Genomic DNA, 16429 nt, shown 5'->3' on the forward strand with positions numbered 1-16429 from the left:
CTGCCTACCTGTCCTCCCCCGGGCACCTACTGCATGCTGGCCCTGCACTGGCACAGCATCTTTCCCAGGGTCCACAGTGGCCACAATAGAGCCAGAAGGCTGGCCTGCGGGCTGGAGCGGGGGCCACGTAAACAAAAGCAGCCACGACCTGGGCTGAACGAATCCAGGCCCAGCACCAGCACCCTCCTGCACTCCAGACACACGTGTACATGCGCAAAGATGGGGCCTTCCTGGCCTGTCACAGCCCCAGGCCATGGAAGCTGGAGGGGAGGAAGGGAAGAGGGGCCACCCTGCCCCGGCCGGCTCACCCAGTCAGCGTGGCCTTATCTCCCCCACACTCAAGGCTCCCTTCCCAGACAGAGCTGCAGAGGCTATTTCAGTAGCTACAGCAACCAGCCTGCAGAACTGCTGGGAGGTAGCTTGGAAGCAACCCCCTCTGAGGCTGAAGAAATGGGGGGCATCAGACAGCCCTGCAAAGCCTTCGAACAGCCCCCACACGTGATCACAGCGGACCTGTCACTAAGTCAAACGCCAGGCCCAGAGACACATGAGGACAAACAGAGACGCAAGGTGGCTGCCCAGGGCCTCTCACCCATCACAGGCTGCCCCAGCCACGGCCACTGGCTCACAGATCACCAGCCCTGGACCCAGGGGAGGCCGGGAAGGTGAGGCCCATCCGATTGTCAGACACCCCTGGAAGCCCACGGCCTGCAGCAGCACTACCCAGGACGGAGCCCCACCACAGGACAGGCCTCTGAGCCACGTCACCAGGCATCAGATAAGATGGATAGGAGGGCCACTTGTATAGGCAGCGACCCTAAACCAGAAGCAGTTACGCCCCAGCCTCGGGCAAAGCGCTCCTCCAAAGGCTTGAGGCAGTCTTTGGGGCCAGACAGAGATCTGGCCCCCCACTGGGGAGAAACACTTACCGCCCTCTCACAAGGGCCTCAGAGCATCCAGAGGCAGCCCAGGCCACAGCCACCTGGATGGGGGACTGCACCCACCCGGCGCCACCCCTCCACCAGAGCGGAGTCCCCAGTGTATCCCAGCAGTGGGCAAAGCACTTTGGCAAAGGGGCCCATGAAAACTTGTGGTCCAAGGTCCACTTACAGCCAGGCTGACAGTACCCATACCTGAGACGCCTCCAAAACTCAGGGACACAAACTGGAGCCTTTTTCCTCCAGGCCTCAGAGCCACAGGAAAAAAGGGACAGAGGGAAGGAGGGAGGGAGGGAGGAGAGTGAAGGAGGGAGGGAGGGGAAGGGAGGGGAGGGAGTGAAGGAGGGAGGGAGGGAGGGAAGGAGGGAGGGAGGGAGGGAAGGAGGGATGAGGCCTGTGGAGGCCAGAGTCCTGAGCTGGGAAGCAAGACTGATGCCATGGAGTAAATCCATGTCTGCAGGGCCACCTGGGGGCTGGGCACCTGCTCCTCCCTTGAGGCACTGCTGCCTCCATCAGCCACAGAGCCCCCTGAAAGACCAGGGATGTGGGCACAATATCTGTCCAACCAGAGAAATGCAGCCCAGCAGCAGAAGCCCCACTGTCCACAGCCACCCTGCCCGGCCTGCCCGTGGGGAATCAGGTCACTCAGGGACTGGCCCTGTCCCGGAGTCCTGCCCCCAGCTGGGCCACAGGCTGGTAGGGGTCTGGGTCCTATTGCATCTCCAGAGACCTCTGCTGCCTGTGGGCACTGCAAGCAGGCACTTGAGTGAGGGGTCCCCTGGGGGTGGCGGTCAGGACACCAGGGCCCGTCCAGGTTTTGGAGGAACTAAGCTTGGGCATCTGCACTGGGCGGGGCTCCGGAGCCTGGAGGAGAAACAGTTGGCCACATCAGCAGCAGCAACTATTCAGTACGGTTTGTCTGAAAGACGGCAAAGCCACAAGTCTTTTCTGGCTGCAGGTAACCACATCAAAGGAAACACACAACAGTTCTTCCTAACCCAGTCCTCTGACCCAGCCCCAGCTTTCAGCCACCTGTGCTGCACGGGAAGGAGAGTGGGTTTTAAGCAGAAGCGACTCCCTGCCCTGATTTCCCAGGCCCCAGCCATCTACCTCTGGGACCCAGGCCTCTCAACACATAGCGGGAACTCTCTGTAGGCAGAGGGCTGAGGGGGCCTCCAGGGTGGTCTGGGGGTGGGGAGCCACGCCCTCACCGTCAGCCATTCACCCCCAAAGCTGCCCTCCACCGTGGACAGAACAAGCTGACTTGTCCCTGCCGATTGGCACGGAGGAAGTCAGTACCACCAGTCACCACAGTACCACAGCCTGCCCCCCACAGAGGGAGCTGCAGGCTGGCAGTGACCCCCACACCTTTCAGAGAACCAGAGCTGTCTGACTCCCACAGCTCCTCGTTACCTGAAGCAGGTAAGCCCTCATGTGCTCCCTGTAAGCCCTACAGTGAGGAACTACGTGGGGTTTTCTAGGAGCCTTGATTGCTCCCCCACCCCTGTCCCTGTTATGGCTTGAAATCAGGGAGTGTCACATGCATGCTTTGTCTCTGCCCAGCCCCAGGCAGGCCACACAGCCCCTGGACGCCATGCCCCACATCCTAACCTCACAGCACCAGGCCCCATGGGACACCCGGAGGAGGCCACAGCATCCCCACCATCGTGCCCCAGGGAAGTTCCCTTCTCCTTGTTTTAGAGTTGAGGTGACACCACCACCTGGGAGCTGGGTGCAAACTCTGGTCTGTTTGCTCCAGAGCCCCATAAAGCCCCTGTCCCGGGGAAGGAAGAGAGCCATTCAAAAAAGCATCCCAACAGCCCCAAACCCTCCCAGCTGGGCAGGTGGGGCATGGGCACAAACGGAACATGTCAGCAGACCAGCCGTAATGTAATACAATATTTATTGTCATTATTTTGTGAGGACCTAAGGCAGGCCATATGTCACAAGTGCTGGATGTGCGATTCTGACTCTTCCAGTCTCTGTCCCCCTCTTTCCCTCCCCATTATTTCTTGGTCACTGACTTACTGAGGAAATCAGGTCATATGTCCTGCAGAGTGTCCCCCACCACTGGGATTTTGCAAGTAGCCTTCTGTAGCATCATTTAGCATGTTCCTCTGGCCCAAGTATTTCCAGTAAACTTGTACTTAGAGCACGAGGCTTGGTGAGATTTATCCAGCCAGCCAGCCACCCATCCATCCATCCATCCAGCCATCCAGCCATCCATCCATCCATCCATCCATCCAGCCATCCTTCCATCCTTCCATCCATCCATCCATCCATCCATCCATCCATCCATCCATCCATCCATCCATCCAGCCATCCAGCCTTCCAGGCAAGGAAGCACTGTGGATGGGAGCACTTTCTGTGCATCGTCCAGAGGCATTGGCTGCTTTGGAGAGGCTGGCAGCTGTGAGGCACCTCGCAGAATCCCTGAGCTCACCAGGAGCTGCAGCCTGGCAGGGCTTCAGGAGCACTCCTGCTTCAGGCACCTGTGGGAGTCCGGAAGAAAGACGCAAGCCCTGGGTTTCCCCGAGTTCCAGTTCACAGGGCAATCACAGCAGGGACGCGTGCCACGCACTCGCTGCTTAGTTGCCAGGGTTCGAAATCGTGAGTGGCGTCCCGATTGATCTCCAAAGGTATCCGCTGGTTTTGCCTCTCAGTATCAAGATGAACCTGGGATCTGAACCCCATCGATGCAGCTCATCCACTTCCTGTTGGTTTCAGTGAGGCTCACCCACCGCATCTGTGGCTTGGGGAGAAGCGGGGGAGACAGGGACATCTTCCAGTCCTGCTGGCATGGCTCTAGGGTGCCTGTGACAACTTCGCTGGCTGCTGCTGTGATGGATGCTCCGGGCTCAACTTGTGCCGCAGACCTGGACTCCGCCATGTCCTCAGGGGTCCTGGTTTCTTTCGGGGAGAAATGGCACCTGGAAGCCACAATCAGGTCTAGAGATGCGCATAGCTACTGAGTGGCCCTTGGTCCTGGGCCTTTCCACTAAGCAGAGATATTTTTTAAGTAAACATCGTCATGGAAGCATACTGACACATGGCATTCGAAGGCAGGGATGGAGGGCTTCTGCTTAACCTCCTCTAACTGACAGCTGTTTGTCTTTCTCCCATGCCAAATACCTCCATTTTCTTTCAGCTTTCATTACAGGTTCAGGGAGTCCATGCGCAGGTTTGTTACAAAGGTATGTATATTGCATGGTGCTGAGGTTCTGGGTACAAACGATCCTGTCTTCCATGTAGTGGGCATAGCAGCCCACAGGTGGTGTTTCAGCCCTTGCTCCCCCCCCCCCACTCTTATATTCCCCAGTGTCTCTTGTTCTCATCTTTATGTCTGCATGTGTTCAATGCCCTCACTTATAAGAAGGGAGACCATGCAGTATCTGGTTTCTGGTTTTTGGTTTCTGCGTTAATTCCCTTAGGATAATGACCTCCAGCTGCATCCATTTGCTGCAAAGGGCACAATTTTGTTCTTTTCCGTGGCAGCATAGTATTCCATGGTGCATATATACCACATTTTCTTTATTTGATCTACCATTGACAGGCACCAGGGTTAATTCTATGTCTTTCCACCATTAATCTATCGGGGCATGTGTCTTTTTGGTAGAACAACTTATCTCTCTTTGGCTGAACATTCAGCAGATGGGACTGCTGGATCGAATGGTAATCTTAGTTCTTTGGGAAATCTCCGAACTGCTTTCCACAGTGGCTGGACTCATGTCCATTCCCACCAACGGTGTGTAAGTGTTCCCTTTTCTCTGCTGCCTCGCCAGCATCTCTTGTGTTTAGACTTTTTGAACCAAGGCCATTCTGACTGGCGTGAGATGGCATCTCTCTGATAATCAGTGATGAGCATTTTTTCATGTGTTGACTGCTTGCAGATCTTCTTTTAAGAAAAAATCTACCATATCTTTGGCCCACTTTTTAATGTTTTTTTTTTTATTGATTTGTTAATTCCTTATAGACTCTGGAAATGAGGCCTTTGTCAGTGCAAAGTTTGTGAATATTTTCTCCCATTCTGTAGGTTGTCTGTTTATCCCCTTGACAGTCTCTCTTGCTGTGCAGAAGCTCGCTCATTTAATTAGGTCCCACATCTGAATTTCTATTTTTGTTGCCGTTGCTTTTGAGGACTTAGATACAAATTATTTGCCAAGACCACTATTGTGAAGGGTATTTCTCAGGTGTTCTTCTAGGATTTTTTCAGTTTGTGGTCTAACATTTACATCTAATCTGTCTTTAGATAATTTTTGTATATAGTAAAAGATAGGAGTCTGGCTTCAATTCTCTGCATAGGGGGAGCCAGTTATCCCTGCACTATTTATTGAATATGAAGCCTTTTCCCCCATGGCATATTTTTGTTGACTTTCTTGAAGATCAGATGGCTATAGGTATGTGGCTTTATTTCTGAGTTCTCCTTTCTGTTCTGTTCCATTGGTTTGTGTGTCAGTTTTTGTACCCATACCATGCTCTTTTGATTACTGTAGCCTTGAAGTATAGTTTCAAGTCAGGTAACATGATGCCTCTGGCTTAGTTGTTTTTGCTATTTGGGCTTTTTTTGGTTCCACCTGAATATTAGTTTTTTTTCTAATTCTATGAAAACTGACATTGGTAGTTTGATAGGAATAGCATTGAATCTGTAGATTGCTTTGGGCCATATGGCCATTTTAACAATATTGATTCTTCCAAATCATTAGCATGGAATATGTTTCCATTTCTGTCATCTATGATTTCTTTCAGTAGTGTTTTGTAACTCTTGTGTAGAGATCGTTCACCTCCTTGGTTAGATGTGTGTCTGGGTATTTTATACTTTTTGTGTCTATTATAAATGAAACTGCATTCTCGATTTGGCTGTCAGCTTGAATGTCACTGGTGTATAAGAATGCTGCTGATTTTGTGTCCTGAGACTTCACTTACAGTTCCAGGAGGCTTTTGGCAGACTCTTTAGGGTTCTCTAGATATAGAATCTTAACATCAGTGAAGGTAGATAGTTTGAGGTCCTCTTTTCCTCTTTGGGTCCCCTTTTATTTCTTTCTCTCACCTGATTTTTCCAGCTAGGACCTCCAGTTTTATTTTGAATAGGAGTGGTGCAAGTGGGCATCCTTCTCTTGGTCCTGTTCTTAAGGTGAATGCATCTAGCTTTTACCCATTCAGTACCATGTTGACCGTGAGTCTGTCATAGATGGCTATTATTTTGAGATACGTTCCTTCGGTGCCTATTTTTGTTGAGCGTTTTTAAATGACGGGAAGTTGAATTTTATCAAAAGCTTTTTCTACATCTATTGAGATGATCATACAGTTTTTGTTTTTAATTGTTTATATGGTGAGTATTTTATAAAACCTCCATCCTTACTGACACCAACACAATTACTTTCCTGAAGCTGCAATCCCCATGCTGCAGTCTTAGAATAATAAAACACATACTGTCACAGCTGTGACGTGGCCACTGCTTGCAGCTCTGCTTCTTGTCAGCAGTAAGCCACCAGAAATATGTCACCAGAAATATGTCACCTGAAATTAGTCCTTCTGGGTGCTTAAGGCACTAATTCAGCACAAAGTTTTAGGCTTATTTGTTTCATTTCAATTTTGAGGGACCGCTTTTTCTGTTTAATATTTATTTAGGGATTTTTTTCATTAAGCAATTAGTAATCACTTGTTAAATATATACATTCTATCATTTACATGGCTCTAAAGTGAAATCTATAAAACAAGGTACATTCAGAGACATCTCGATTCCATATGCCCCTCCCTCCTTCTGAGGTCACCCTTTAAGATGTGGAGGTTTCCACGGCTCGTTTTTAATACACGCACACTTGCATGTTCCCCTTTGTCAGACAAAGAAGAGTTGTTATGCTTTTATTCACCGTGCTTTTCCACTTAAACAGTATCCTGGCATGCCAGGTACGGTGGCTCATACCTGTAATCTCAGCCCTTTGGGAGTCTGAGGTGAAAGGACTGCTTGAGGCAAAGAGTTTGAGACCACCCTGGCCAACACAGCAAGACCCTGTCTAAAAAATAAGTAACTAAACCCCGATAACCATTCCATAATAAGAGCCACACGTGCATTCTTTTTCATAGCTGCCTAATATTCCACACCTGATTTGACCCGTGTCCTACAACATGCATTTGCGTTTTTCTAAACAGCACTTTCATAAGCGGCGCTGCACACGCGTCTTTGCCTGCCTTTGCCTTCAGTTAGGCTCCAGGGAGGGCGTTTGCTGGGTCAGAGGTCAGTGAGGACAGTTTCGCTGGATGGTGCCAAATCCCCTCCTCACAGAGTCCACCCTCTTGCACGCCCGCCAGAAAATGCCAAAGGATTTCTCCAGCCAGACAGGACCTCAGGGACATTTTGCGCCACACCCCTCTCGCCAGGAGTGAAGGCGGCACCTTCTCACATGTTCAGGGGCCTCCTGTGGGTCGCTGTCCTGTGAGTGACACGTGTTCACATCTCCTGCTGGCCTTGGGTTTTCTTCTGTTTTCAGAAACTCTTCAGATAGTACAGAGGTTAACCCTTCGTGAACCATCACATCTGCCCCCCTCCCCTATCTACATCTGCCCCCGCCCCTCGTCTGCATCTGCCCCACTCCCCATCTGCATCTGCCCCGCCCCCGTCTGCATCTCTCCCCGCCCCCCGTCTGCATCTCTCCCCGCCCCCCGTCTGCATCTCTCCCCGCCCCCGTCTGCATCTGTCCCCGCCCCCCGTCTGCATCTGCCCTGCCCCCCGTCTGCATCTGCCCTGCCCCCCGTCTGCATCTGTCCCCACCCCCGTCTGCATCTGTCCCCACCCCCGTCTGCATCTGTCCCCACCCCCGTCTGCATCTACCCCGCCCCCATCTGCATCTGTCCCCGCCCCCGTCTGCATCTGCCCCGCCCCGTCTGCATCTGCCCCGCCCCCGTCTGCATCTGCCCCGCCCCCCGTCTGCATCTGTCCCCGCCCCCGTCTGCATCTGTCCCCGCCCCCCGTCTGCATCTGTCCCCACCCCCGTCTGCATCTGTCCCCGCCCCCCGTCTGCATCTGTCCCCGCCCCCCGTCTGCATCTGCCCCGCCCTCCATCTGCATCTGCCCCGCCTCCATCTGCATCTGCCCCGCCCCCTGTCTGCATCAGCCCCGCCCCCCGTCTGCATCTGTCCCCACCCCCGTCTGCATCTGCCCCGCCCCCGTCTGCATCTGCCCCGCCCCCCGTCTGCATCTGTCCCCGCCCCCCGTCTGGCACTGGTTGCTTCCTGTTCTTTAGGTTGCTTCTTTCTCGTGTGATCCAACACACAAATCTCCTCCTCCACACGTCTGGCTTTCAAGTCACAGAAATGTTCCTCCACTCTCAGGTTAAAGAATTCCAAGCGCTTTCTTTTGGTACCCAAGTGGTTTTCTGACCCACTGGGCATCCATCCTGGTGTGTGACGTGACGAGTGGGTATAGTCTGATCCCTTTCCACGTGGCCACTCACCCCACAGCATGCATGGAGCCGCCCATCTGTTCCACTGGCTGGAGATGCTGCCTCTGTCTTTTATGAAACTTCATATACAATGGGATTGACATGCAGTTTCTAAAAGCTGTTCCACTGGTGATCTGCTTGCTTATAAGGAAGTGTCATGCTGTTTTAATTAGCCAGGCTGTGTGTTTTATAATATTCGAGCCGTCCTAGCCAAGAGCACAGACATGACTCTTCACAAGAGAACAGCTGGAGACGTCACGGAATAGAATGCCAAGCCCAGGGCCCGCCAAGATCAAACGCTTGAGGCGCATGTTTCCTGGGGCTGCTCAGACATAGCCAGAGGTGGTTCCTGCCCCCATCTCCAGCTGCTCCCCTTTGCCGGGCAGTGTGGGGATGCCTCTGGCAGGGGTCCGCCCCTCAGGCAGAGCTCCTTCTGCTCCTCCTCTGAGCTGCCTGGGCTGCTCTGTAGAAAAGTCGAGGAGGCAGCGCCTGGCCCCAGGGTAGGGTAAGGGGTCCCAGAGCAGCTGGGCCGTCTCCGTGCAGAGGAGTGCTCCAGGGCTGAAGGGAGTGGAGGGGTGGGGGGTCCCTGTCCAGATGCCCTGCCTGTGGTTCTTGCTTTCCCAATCTCTTCAAGTCTCTGCCTGGAGCAAATTCAGCCAGGAGCTGGGGAGAGCTATTCAGAGCACCCTTTCATTGTGCCCCAGAGTGTGATTTGGGGAGGCAGCAGAGAAAGGCACACACCTTGGCAGATATGGAGGGGAAGCCAAGAGCCCCCGCCCCCCAGGGACACTGCACCCTACCGGTAAGGGCAGCCAGAGCTCACCCGCTGCCAGGATGCAGGCACAGAGCAAGGCTTTGAGGGCTACTTCTCAAGGGTGACAGCCATCAGGGTGCTTCCTGGGGGCAAGTGCCAGGTGGGAGTGGGGGTGGGCATGGACACAAACTGGGCCTAAGGCCAGGAATAGTGCATTACCTACTTGAGAGCACAGCATCCTAAGGCCTTCTGGGAAGAAGCTTTCTGGGTGTGGCCTGAGCGAAATGGCCAGGCCCAGTTATCTTGATTGTAAGGTGACCCAAATGTCCCCATCTGTGAGTGGATAAGTGAAACAGGGAGCAGAGCCCAGCCCTTCAATCAAGGAGAAGTTCCCGCCAGAGGTGGCCAGGCAGATGCCACACAGACTCCAGGCATCTCATCTGAGAGTCCCGTGCCGACGATGGAGCCACCACCCTCCTGGGAGCCTTTCTGCTGGTCCATCCCATGCAGTGCCTGGGACCGCCGCCGGGTCCTTCCTGTGTGCAGAGCCCTCCAGGGGCAATGACAACGCCGACCCCATGGCCCCGAGCCTCAATCCTCTAAGACAGGGATCTCCAGCCCCAGGTTCATGGCCTGTTAGGAACCAGGTTGCACAGCAGGAAGTGAGCGTTAGGCGAGTGAGCATTACCACCTGAGCTTCGCCGCCTGTTGGATCAGCCGTAGCATTAGATTCCCACAGGAGCACGAATCCTATCGTGAACTGTGCATGCGAGGGATCTAGGATGTGCGCTTCCGATGAGAATCTAATACCTGACGATCGGAGATGGAACGGTTTCATCCCAAAACCACCACCGCCCTGGCGGAAAATCTTTCTTCCACAAAACAGGTCTCTTGTATAAAAAGGTTTGGGACCAATGCTCCAAGGGGAATGGTGTTTCTGCAAAAGGGCTCAGGCACCCCCTTGGACACACCACCCTTATCTAGGATCCTTCTGGAAGCACCACGCCTGCTCAGACGGACCCCACACCCTGAACTAAATCTTAGAACTTCACAGGAGATAGTCAAGAAGTGGGCAGACACCTGGATCCCACCATGGAACAGCCCCAACCCCAGCCAGGGACGGGTCACCAGAGAAAAGCCCCTCCCCAGCTGGCCAGCACCTACCCACGCTGAGCTCCCAGAAGGAGTTGAGCCAGACTCCATCACATGGTCAGATACCTCGTGTAAAAACGGCCCCCTGGACGAGGGTCACGTGGTGTCCCTGTGGTCACTCAGCTAGTGCCAGAGACATCAGCTGCCTCTCTTGCCAACCCTGATAATTTTGCATCCGTGAAGTCTGGGGTTTCTCATGGTGCTCAGAGGAGCTGATGGAGGGAAACAGACGCCCACCAGGAAGGGGTGTGGAGGCCAGGATGGTCTCACCGACGTGCCTGCAGGGACCCCAGGCGCAAGCAGAGCATGGTGTAGGAGCGCCCGGGCACTAGAGTGACCCACAGTGACAGCAAACTCATACTGATCAGCCACAAGGCACCTCCTGAGACTGAAGCCATTCCGTGCTGCCCACTGCTCTGTAACCAGACCTTGGGGTCTGGGTCAAAGTGGCCCAGGATGGTGGCATTCATTGCCTCATTCTACCCTCCAGCAGCAGGTATTGGGCTTCTGGAAGCTTCTCTGTGGCATCTCCCCGGGCTGACGCCATGGTCTCCCAGCACTGGCCATACCCCAGCATCTCGCCTTGGGCATTTGCCCTCTTGGCTCCTCCTGGGCCTGGCATGTTCTCCTGGCATTACCATCCTTGCAGGTGCCTGAGGTGAGACTGTCCTGGCCTTGTTGTTCTTGCCCGTGGACAGAGTCGTGAATCACAGGGAGATATAGCAGGGGCCAAAAGCTGCTTTGGAATGTCAAGGCTAGGGAGGGTTCATCCACTTTCCAGACAAGGCAGGTGGAATGCAGGGAACCGAGGGCCTGCCCAGGGCCAAACGGGGCTCAGGACCAGAACCTCTGCGTCTGTACCTTGGCTACAGGGACTGGCGGCTTTCCTGTCTCTGGAAGGCATGAGCTCCCAGGATCTGCTGCGTCAGGCCACAGCCCCGTTAGCAGCACCCCTGGGACTCAAGGATGCTAGCTCACCTGAGCAGCTCTGGGTCACGCAGGTGAGGACGTCGAGCTCAGAAGGAGCAGCCTCGAAACCAGCCTGAGAGCAGGAGGGGAATTCCTGGCACCCAATGCCTTTAAAAACGGGGACATCAGCCACCCTGGTGGAGTCACCTACCAACCCCTGTCACTCTGATGCCCTCGGTGGGCACAGTGCTCCTGCCCATCTCAGCTGCCCCCATGGGCACTCAGCTTCGCACAGCCTGCTTCCAGCTCTGGGGCACACGTGGGGTGGGTTTGGAGCTGCTCACCCTTCCTGTCCTCTGTGGGACATGCCACTTGCCAGGACAACACGTGGCAGAACTCACGGCAGCAGCTGACATGCCAGCTCCCCGGCTCCAACCAACTGACCTCGCACCAGGTGGCCCAGCTGCATCCCAGGCCCTCACACCCAGTGGAGATTCATCCCATCAGCACCCAGGAGTGCCCCTCAAAGCCTCTCCCTCAGACCCAGCCCCCCGACATAACACAGCCAGCACGTTATGTGCAAAGGTTCCAGTGCTTTGCAACTGCCAAGAGAAAGGGACACTCCTGTCCCTCCACCTGCCTCAGCACCCCAGGAGCGTAGGCCCAAGTTGTGAGCACCATGCCCACAGGGAACTGTGGCTTCAGTGCCAGGCACAGGTGGCTGTTCTCTCCAACAGAGGCAGCCTGCATGAAGGTGCTGGCACCAGGAGCCTGCCACAAAGGACGAGACACAGACACCAGGAGCCTGCCACAGAGGACAGGACACAGACTCAGAGAGCCCAGGGCCCTGGCCGAGGCAGCCCAGCCACAGTGCCATGTCCAGACACAAAGCTCTGCCACCTGCCCCACGCCCAGCAGGCAGTGCCCGGGCTCCCTGCAAGGACCCAGGTCCCTACCACACTCCTGGTCCCTGGCCCCACACAGACGGGGGAGGCCCTTTTCCCAGGCTGTAGGCTCTTTTGCCACCTGGACTGCCTCCTCCCCAGCTGACAGCCAGGGGTAAAGAATACCTGTGTTCCCATCAACTAATATGAAGCTACAGTTAGGCACTCAACATGTTGACAAGGGTGGATCCAGAAACACTGGGCTGGGTCTGCAGTGAGGGGATCTCAGACAGCCAGGAAATGAGACCCAGGGCTCAGGCCCCAGAGAAGGTGGCACTGGGAAATGCCCCAAAAGGAATTCCCAGTTTTACTGGGAATCTAGGGCTGAGGAGTGGGTGGAGGAGTCTTGAAGAAGATGGAGAGAAAGAGACCTGGTGGCCCAGAGGGCCCCGTCCTGCTCTGTGCCCGCCTCCGCCACCTGCCTTGGCTTCCGGCCTCCTGCCTTCTGCCCAGCTGCAGAACTACCACCCAGCAGCTGCTTTGGACTCCAGTGCTGGAGCCCAAAGACAGGAGGGCACCAAGGGCCACAAAGTTGGGCGCTGCAGCCTGAGAGCTGGCCTCTGCATGGCCTCGTCTTTTGGGGAGGAAGCCAGATCAGCCCAGTCTGCCTGCAGGACCCGCTTCTGGCTCCATCGATGGCTAACATGCATCCGTGAGGGTTCTGCCAACACCCCTGGAAAGTTCTTGGGAAACAGCGAAAGCCAGGGTGTGGGAGCGGGGAGCAGGGGCTGCTGAGCCAGGCTTGGGTTCGAGAGCCTCTGGGGCAGTCTCCATGCACCCCAGGTCCTCCCTCAAATCCCTCTCCTTGGCCACAAGCAGGATCTCCAAGCGTCTCAGCAACCAGAGTAGATGCCGGCTGAATGTGCACAGCCCTGGCCAAGGCTCAGCAAGAGATCTGGGACGTCTGGGTACAGCAGAGCTGTATGGACCCCTGTGCCCTCAGCTAAGATGGGAGCTGCCACCAGTGGGGGGTGCAAGCAGCCACAGATGACAACTGGGGGTGTTGGGGCAGGAAGCCAAAGCCGGCAAGGGTCATGGCCCAGGTGACATGTCCGCCCCAGTCAGCCAGGGAGGCCAGAAGGAACACAGGAAGAACTGCTCTCCTGGGGGCGGAGGTTCCCCAAGGAGGGGACAGGATATCCTGGCTGGCCTCCCCAGCTGCACACAGGAGAGTTCGCCCTAGCCGTGCAGGTCAGCGGGACACCAGCTCCTGCCTCACCCCACTTTTTTAGGGGGTGGCTTTTCAGGGCCAGGTTTGTCACCCTCAGGCCAGAAACCACAATATTCCTCATTTCACAATCCACCTAAGGACAGGGCCCTGTCTCTGCTACCATTGCCAACATTTCTTACAGCAACCCCAGGGCTGGACTGGTGCAGGGCTGGGCCCGATTTCGCGAGGCTGCAGGTGGCCGCCAGCTACTCTGCCATCCTGGCTCTATGGCCGGGTCTCCCCAGACTGGTCCTGCCAACCTTCTAGAGCACTGAGGATGGGGGTGCATCTCCCAGGCCCCTGCCAAGCCACATGCCCTGCCAGCCAGGATCTACCTCCAGTCCCACCCCACATGGAGGGACCTGGGTGGGAGGCTGCTCCTGACCACTTTCCAGGGCCAGGCACACATCTTACCGGGACAGGGCCCAGAGCTGGAAAGGACCAGCCCCAGGTCTGGACATTTCACAGAAGCATTCCTTTCCTGGCCACCCTCTCATAGAAGCCGTCCTGCCCCTGTCCCCAGAAGCCACCCCTGCCTTGCCAGCTCTGCGGAGCAAACTTCCGAGACCTAAACAATCCGAATCAGGAAGAAAATACAAGTGCAAGCAGAGACTTCCTCTGGGGCGTGGCGAGCCCTCTTCCTCCTCCTCCGCACGGGCGGCTGCAGTGAGCCCGGGAGGCATGTGCCCACAAACCTGCATGCAAGTGAGAATTGAGGGGGGACTGCGGGCATTTTGCCTTGGTATCTGGCTGAGGGGTCTTCCCACCCCTGGGTATCTCAGAGAGTTTGGGGGCCAGGAGGCAGGTGGCCACCAACATACAGTACCTGTGAGCCTGGCATCTGCTGGACATTTGCACAGTGGCATCGGACTTGGGTGGGGTGCCCTGGTGTCACTGCACACAGACATCTGCCAAACCCCATGCCAAGCTCCTGCCGCTGCAGCCATGAGCAGAGCCAGCTCCTCTCACAGACCACCAGTGGCCGAGGCTCAGGCACCCGCTGACATGTCAGGAGGCAGAGGCTTGGGAGCTGGGGTGGGGAAAAGTCTCTTAGACCACCCCTCAACCACATCTTTGAGGACACAGGTGGCTGAGACATCCTCTTCCTGATGTGAAAGGCCACCTCTCTCAGCAAGGAAGGCAGTAGCCCTGGGACCCCTACCCCACCCCCTCTCCTGAGGCCATGCTTGAAGCCAGCTGGGGCCTGGCTCCTGTTGCCCCCCCCCCTTCAGGGCTCTGGTGGCAGCTGCCAGCAGGCAGGGCAGGGACAGACCCCTGGATGCCCTCCAGCCAGTTCTCTATTGAGCCTGGCTGAGGCAGAGGAGATGCTTCCACCTATGAGGCCCCTCAGGGAGACCACCCTTGCAGCCTTCAGGTGAGCCCCACAGCCGCCAGCCATGGGATGGCTGGGTAGGGGCTCCCAGAGGAGCCAGAGGCTGGCACCACACCAAAAGGCTGCTGGCTGGGCAGCCAGGAAGTAGGGCCACTGGGATGGCAGGGGAGGGCCCCAGGCAGGCGTCAAGGAGAGTAGCCTGGACCTTCCTGGAGGTGACTTCCCGGCCCATCCCCGGGGAAACCCAGTGCTCAGCCCCACTCAGGCATGCTGTACTGGGAACTGGAACCACCTGGTGATAGGGAGGGCCAGGTGTATCTCATTCTCCAGGAGAACAACGACCTCTGAATGAGGGCTGCGAACCTGCCTCTCCACTCTGCATCAGGCCAGATTTTCCTGAACTTGTTGGGCTAATATGGGGCCGGTGGGAACGTCCATGCCATGCTGAGCCCTCCAGTAGCACCACCACTGTCACCATCCTATCGTGGACAGCCCCCTGCCCCAGAGTCCACCTAAGCCTCAGGGGTTCTGAGATGTGGCACCAGCGGGGTGTCAGGCCCCTCCCCTCTTGGGGGCTCCTGAGCCTCTGGAGTCTCAGCCGACCTTAAGGAGTTCTCTTACTGCACTCAAGGTGCGCTCCCCAGCAGGCTTCTCTTTCCAGAACGACTCACACCTGGACCGAACCTCCCAGAGAAGTGGAACCAAATTCTGGGCCCCAGGCGTCCCCTCCCCAGCTGGCTCTCTCCCCACGCCGAGCCTGCAAGCCGCTGTGCACCCCCCAGACACAGCAGCACCCCTGAACTGCACGGGGCAATGCAGAGCTTGTGTCTTTGCGTTCCCCACTTCCTTCCCTCCTCTGCTCTGGGGTCTCAGCTCCGACCGGGCAGGTGGCGCTGGGACAGAACTCCCCCACACCAGCTCTCAGGAAACAGCTTCGTGCCGGCCATCGCGGGTGGCGATACTCACACAGCGAAGTGGTAGACGAAGCATTTCCAGCCCGTGGGACGCTCGAGGAAGTTGTAGACGCGGCCCTGGACGTGGGTGCGCGCCAGCAGCGGGCGCCGAGTGCTGTAGATGGAGACGCGCGGGTCTAGGCTCACCGGCGGCCGCGGGCCAAGGTCGGAGGGAACTGTGGGTGCGGCGGCCGGGGACGCAGGGGGCGCGGGCCCTGGGGCGCCGGGCGCGATGGGCGCGTAGAGCGCGCCGCCCGCCGGGCCGCCCTCCGCCAGCTCCAGCGAGAAGGGGCACTTTTTGGCCAGGCCCGCGCTGCCCCGCCGGGCGCCTGGCAGGCGGCCCCAACCCCAGCGCTTCCTCTCGGCCCTGGGCGGGGAGGAGGCCGCGGCCATAGCGAGGAGGGCCCGCGGGGGGCCGGCCCGGGCGGCGGCACCGGGAGCTGCAGCGAAGGCGAGCGCCGGGGCACAGTGCGGGCAGCCGCTGCTGCCAGCCCCGCCGCGGGGGGCCGCTGCCCGCCCAGCCCGGGCGCTGGGGGCGGGACCGGAGGGGGCAGTGGCCGAGGGCCGGTCCCACGGGGCGGTGTGTCCCGCCCCCGCCCGCACGCCCCGCCCCCGCTAGCCCGCGCTCACAGGGCGTCCCTTCCGCGCCCACCAGCTTGGCTCTCCCTCCTCCGCACCCACCGGCTCGGCCCTGACTCCGCGCACCCCTTTGCTTGGTCTGTCCCGGTCCCTGCCCCCGCCCGCGCACACCTGCCTAGTTACACCCGCCCTGTCAGCATCACCTTCCCTCCCACCTG

At 57.0% G+C, this 16429-nt stretch overlaps 1 protein-coding gene across 5 annotated transcripts in view; it reads right to left on the reverse strand.

Annotated features, from left to right (window-relative positions):
* The window catches only part of KCNQ1 (potassium voltage-gated channel subfamily Q member 1), a 403111-nt gene extending 386984 nt beyond the window's left edge, over positions 1 to 16127 (reverse strand). For all 5 annotated transcript variants that reach the window (XM_078341766.1, XM_035263711.3, XM_003734333.6 and 2 more), the window contains exon 1: positions 15646 to 16127. In XM_078341766.1, the coding sequence (XP_078197892.1) occupies positions 15646 to 16025 (380 nt within the window). In that variant the 5' untranslated portion in view covers positions 16026 to 16127. The remainder of the gene's footprint in view (positions 1 to 15645) is intronic.
* Positions 16128 to 16429: the final 302 nt, after the last annotated feature.

This window comes from Callithrix jacchus, chromosome 10 (assembly GCF_049354715.1).
Source record: "Callithrix jacchus isolate 240 chromosome 10, calJac240_pri, whole genome shotgun sequence".
Lineage (NCBI taxonomy): Eukaryota > Metazoa > Chordata > Mammalia > Primates > Cebidae > Callithrix > Callithrix jacchus.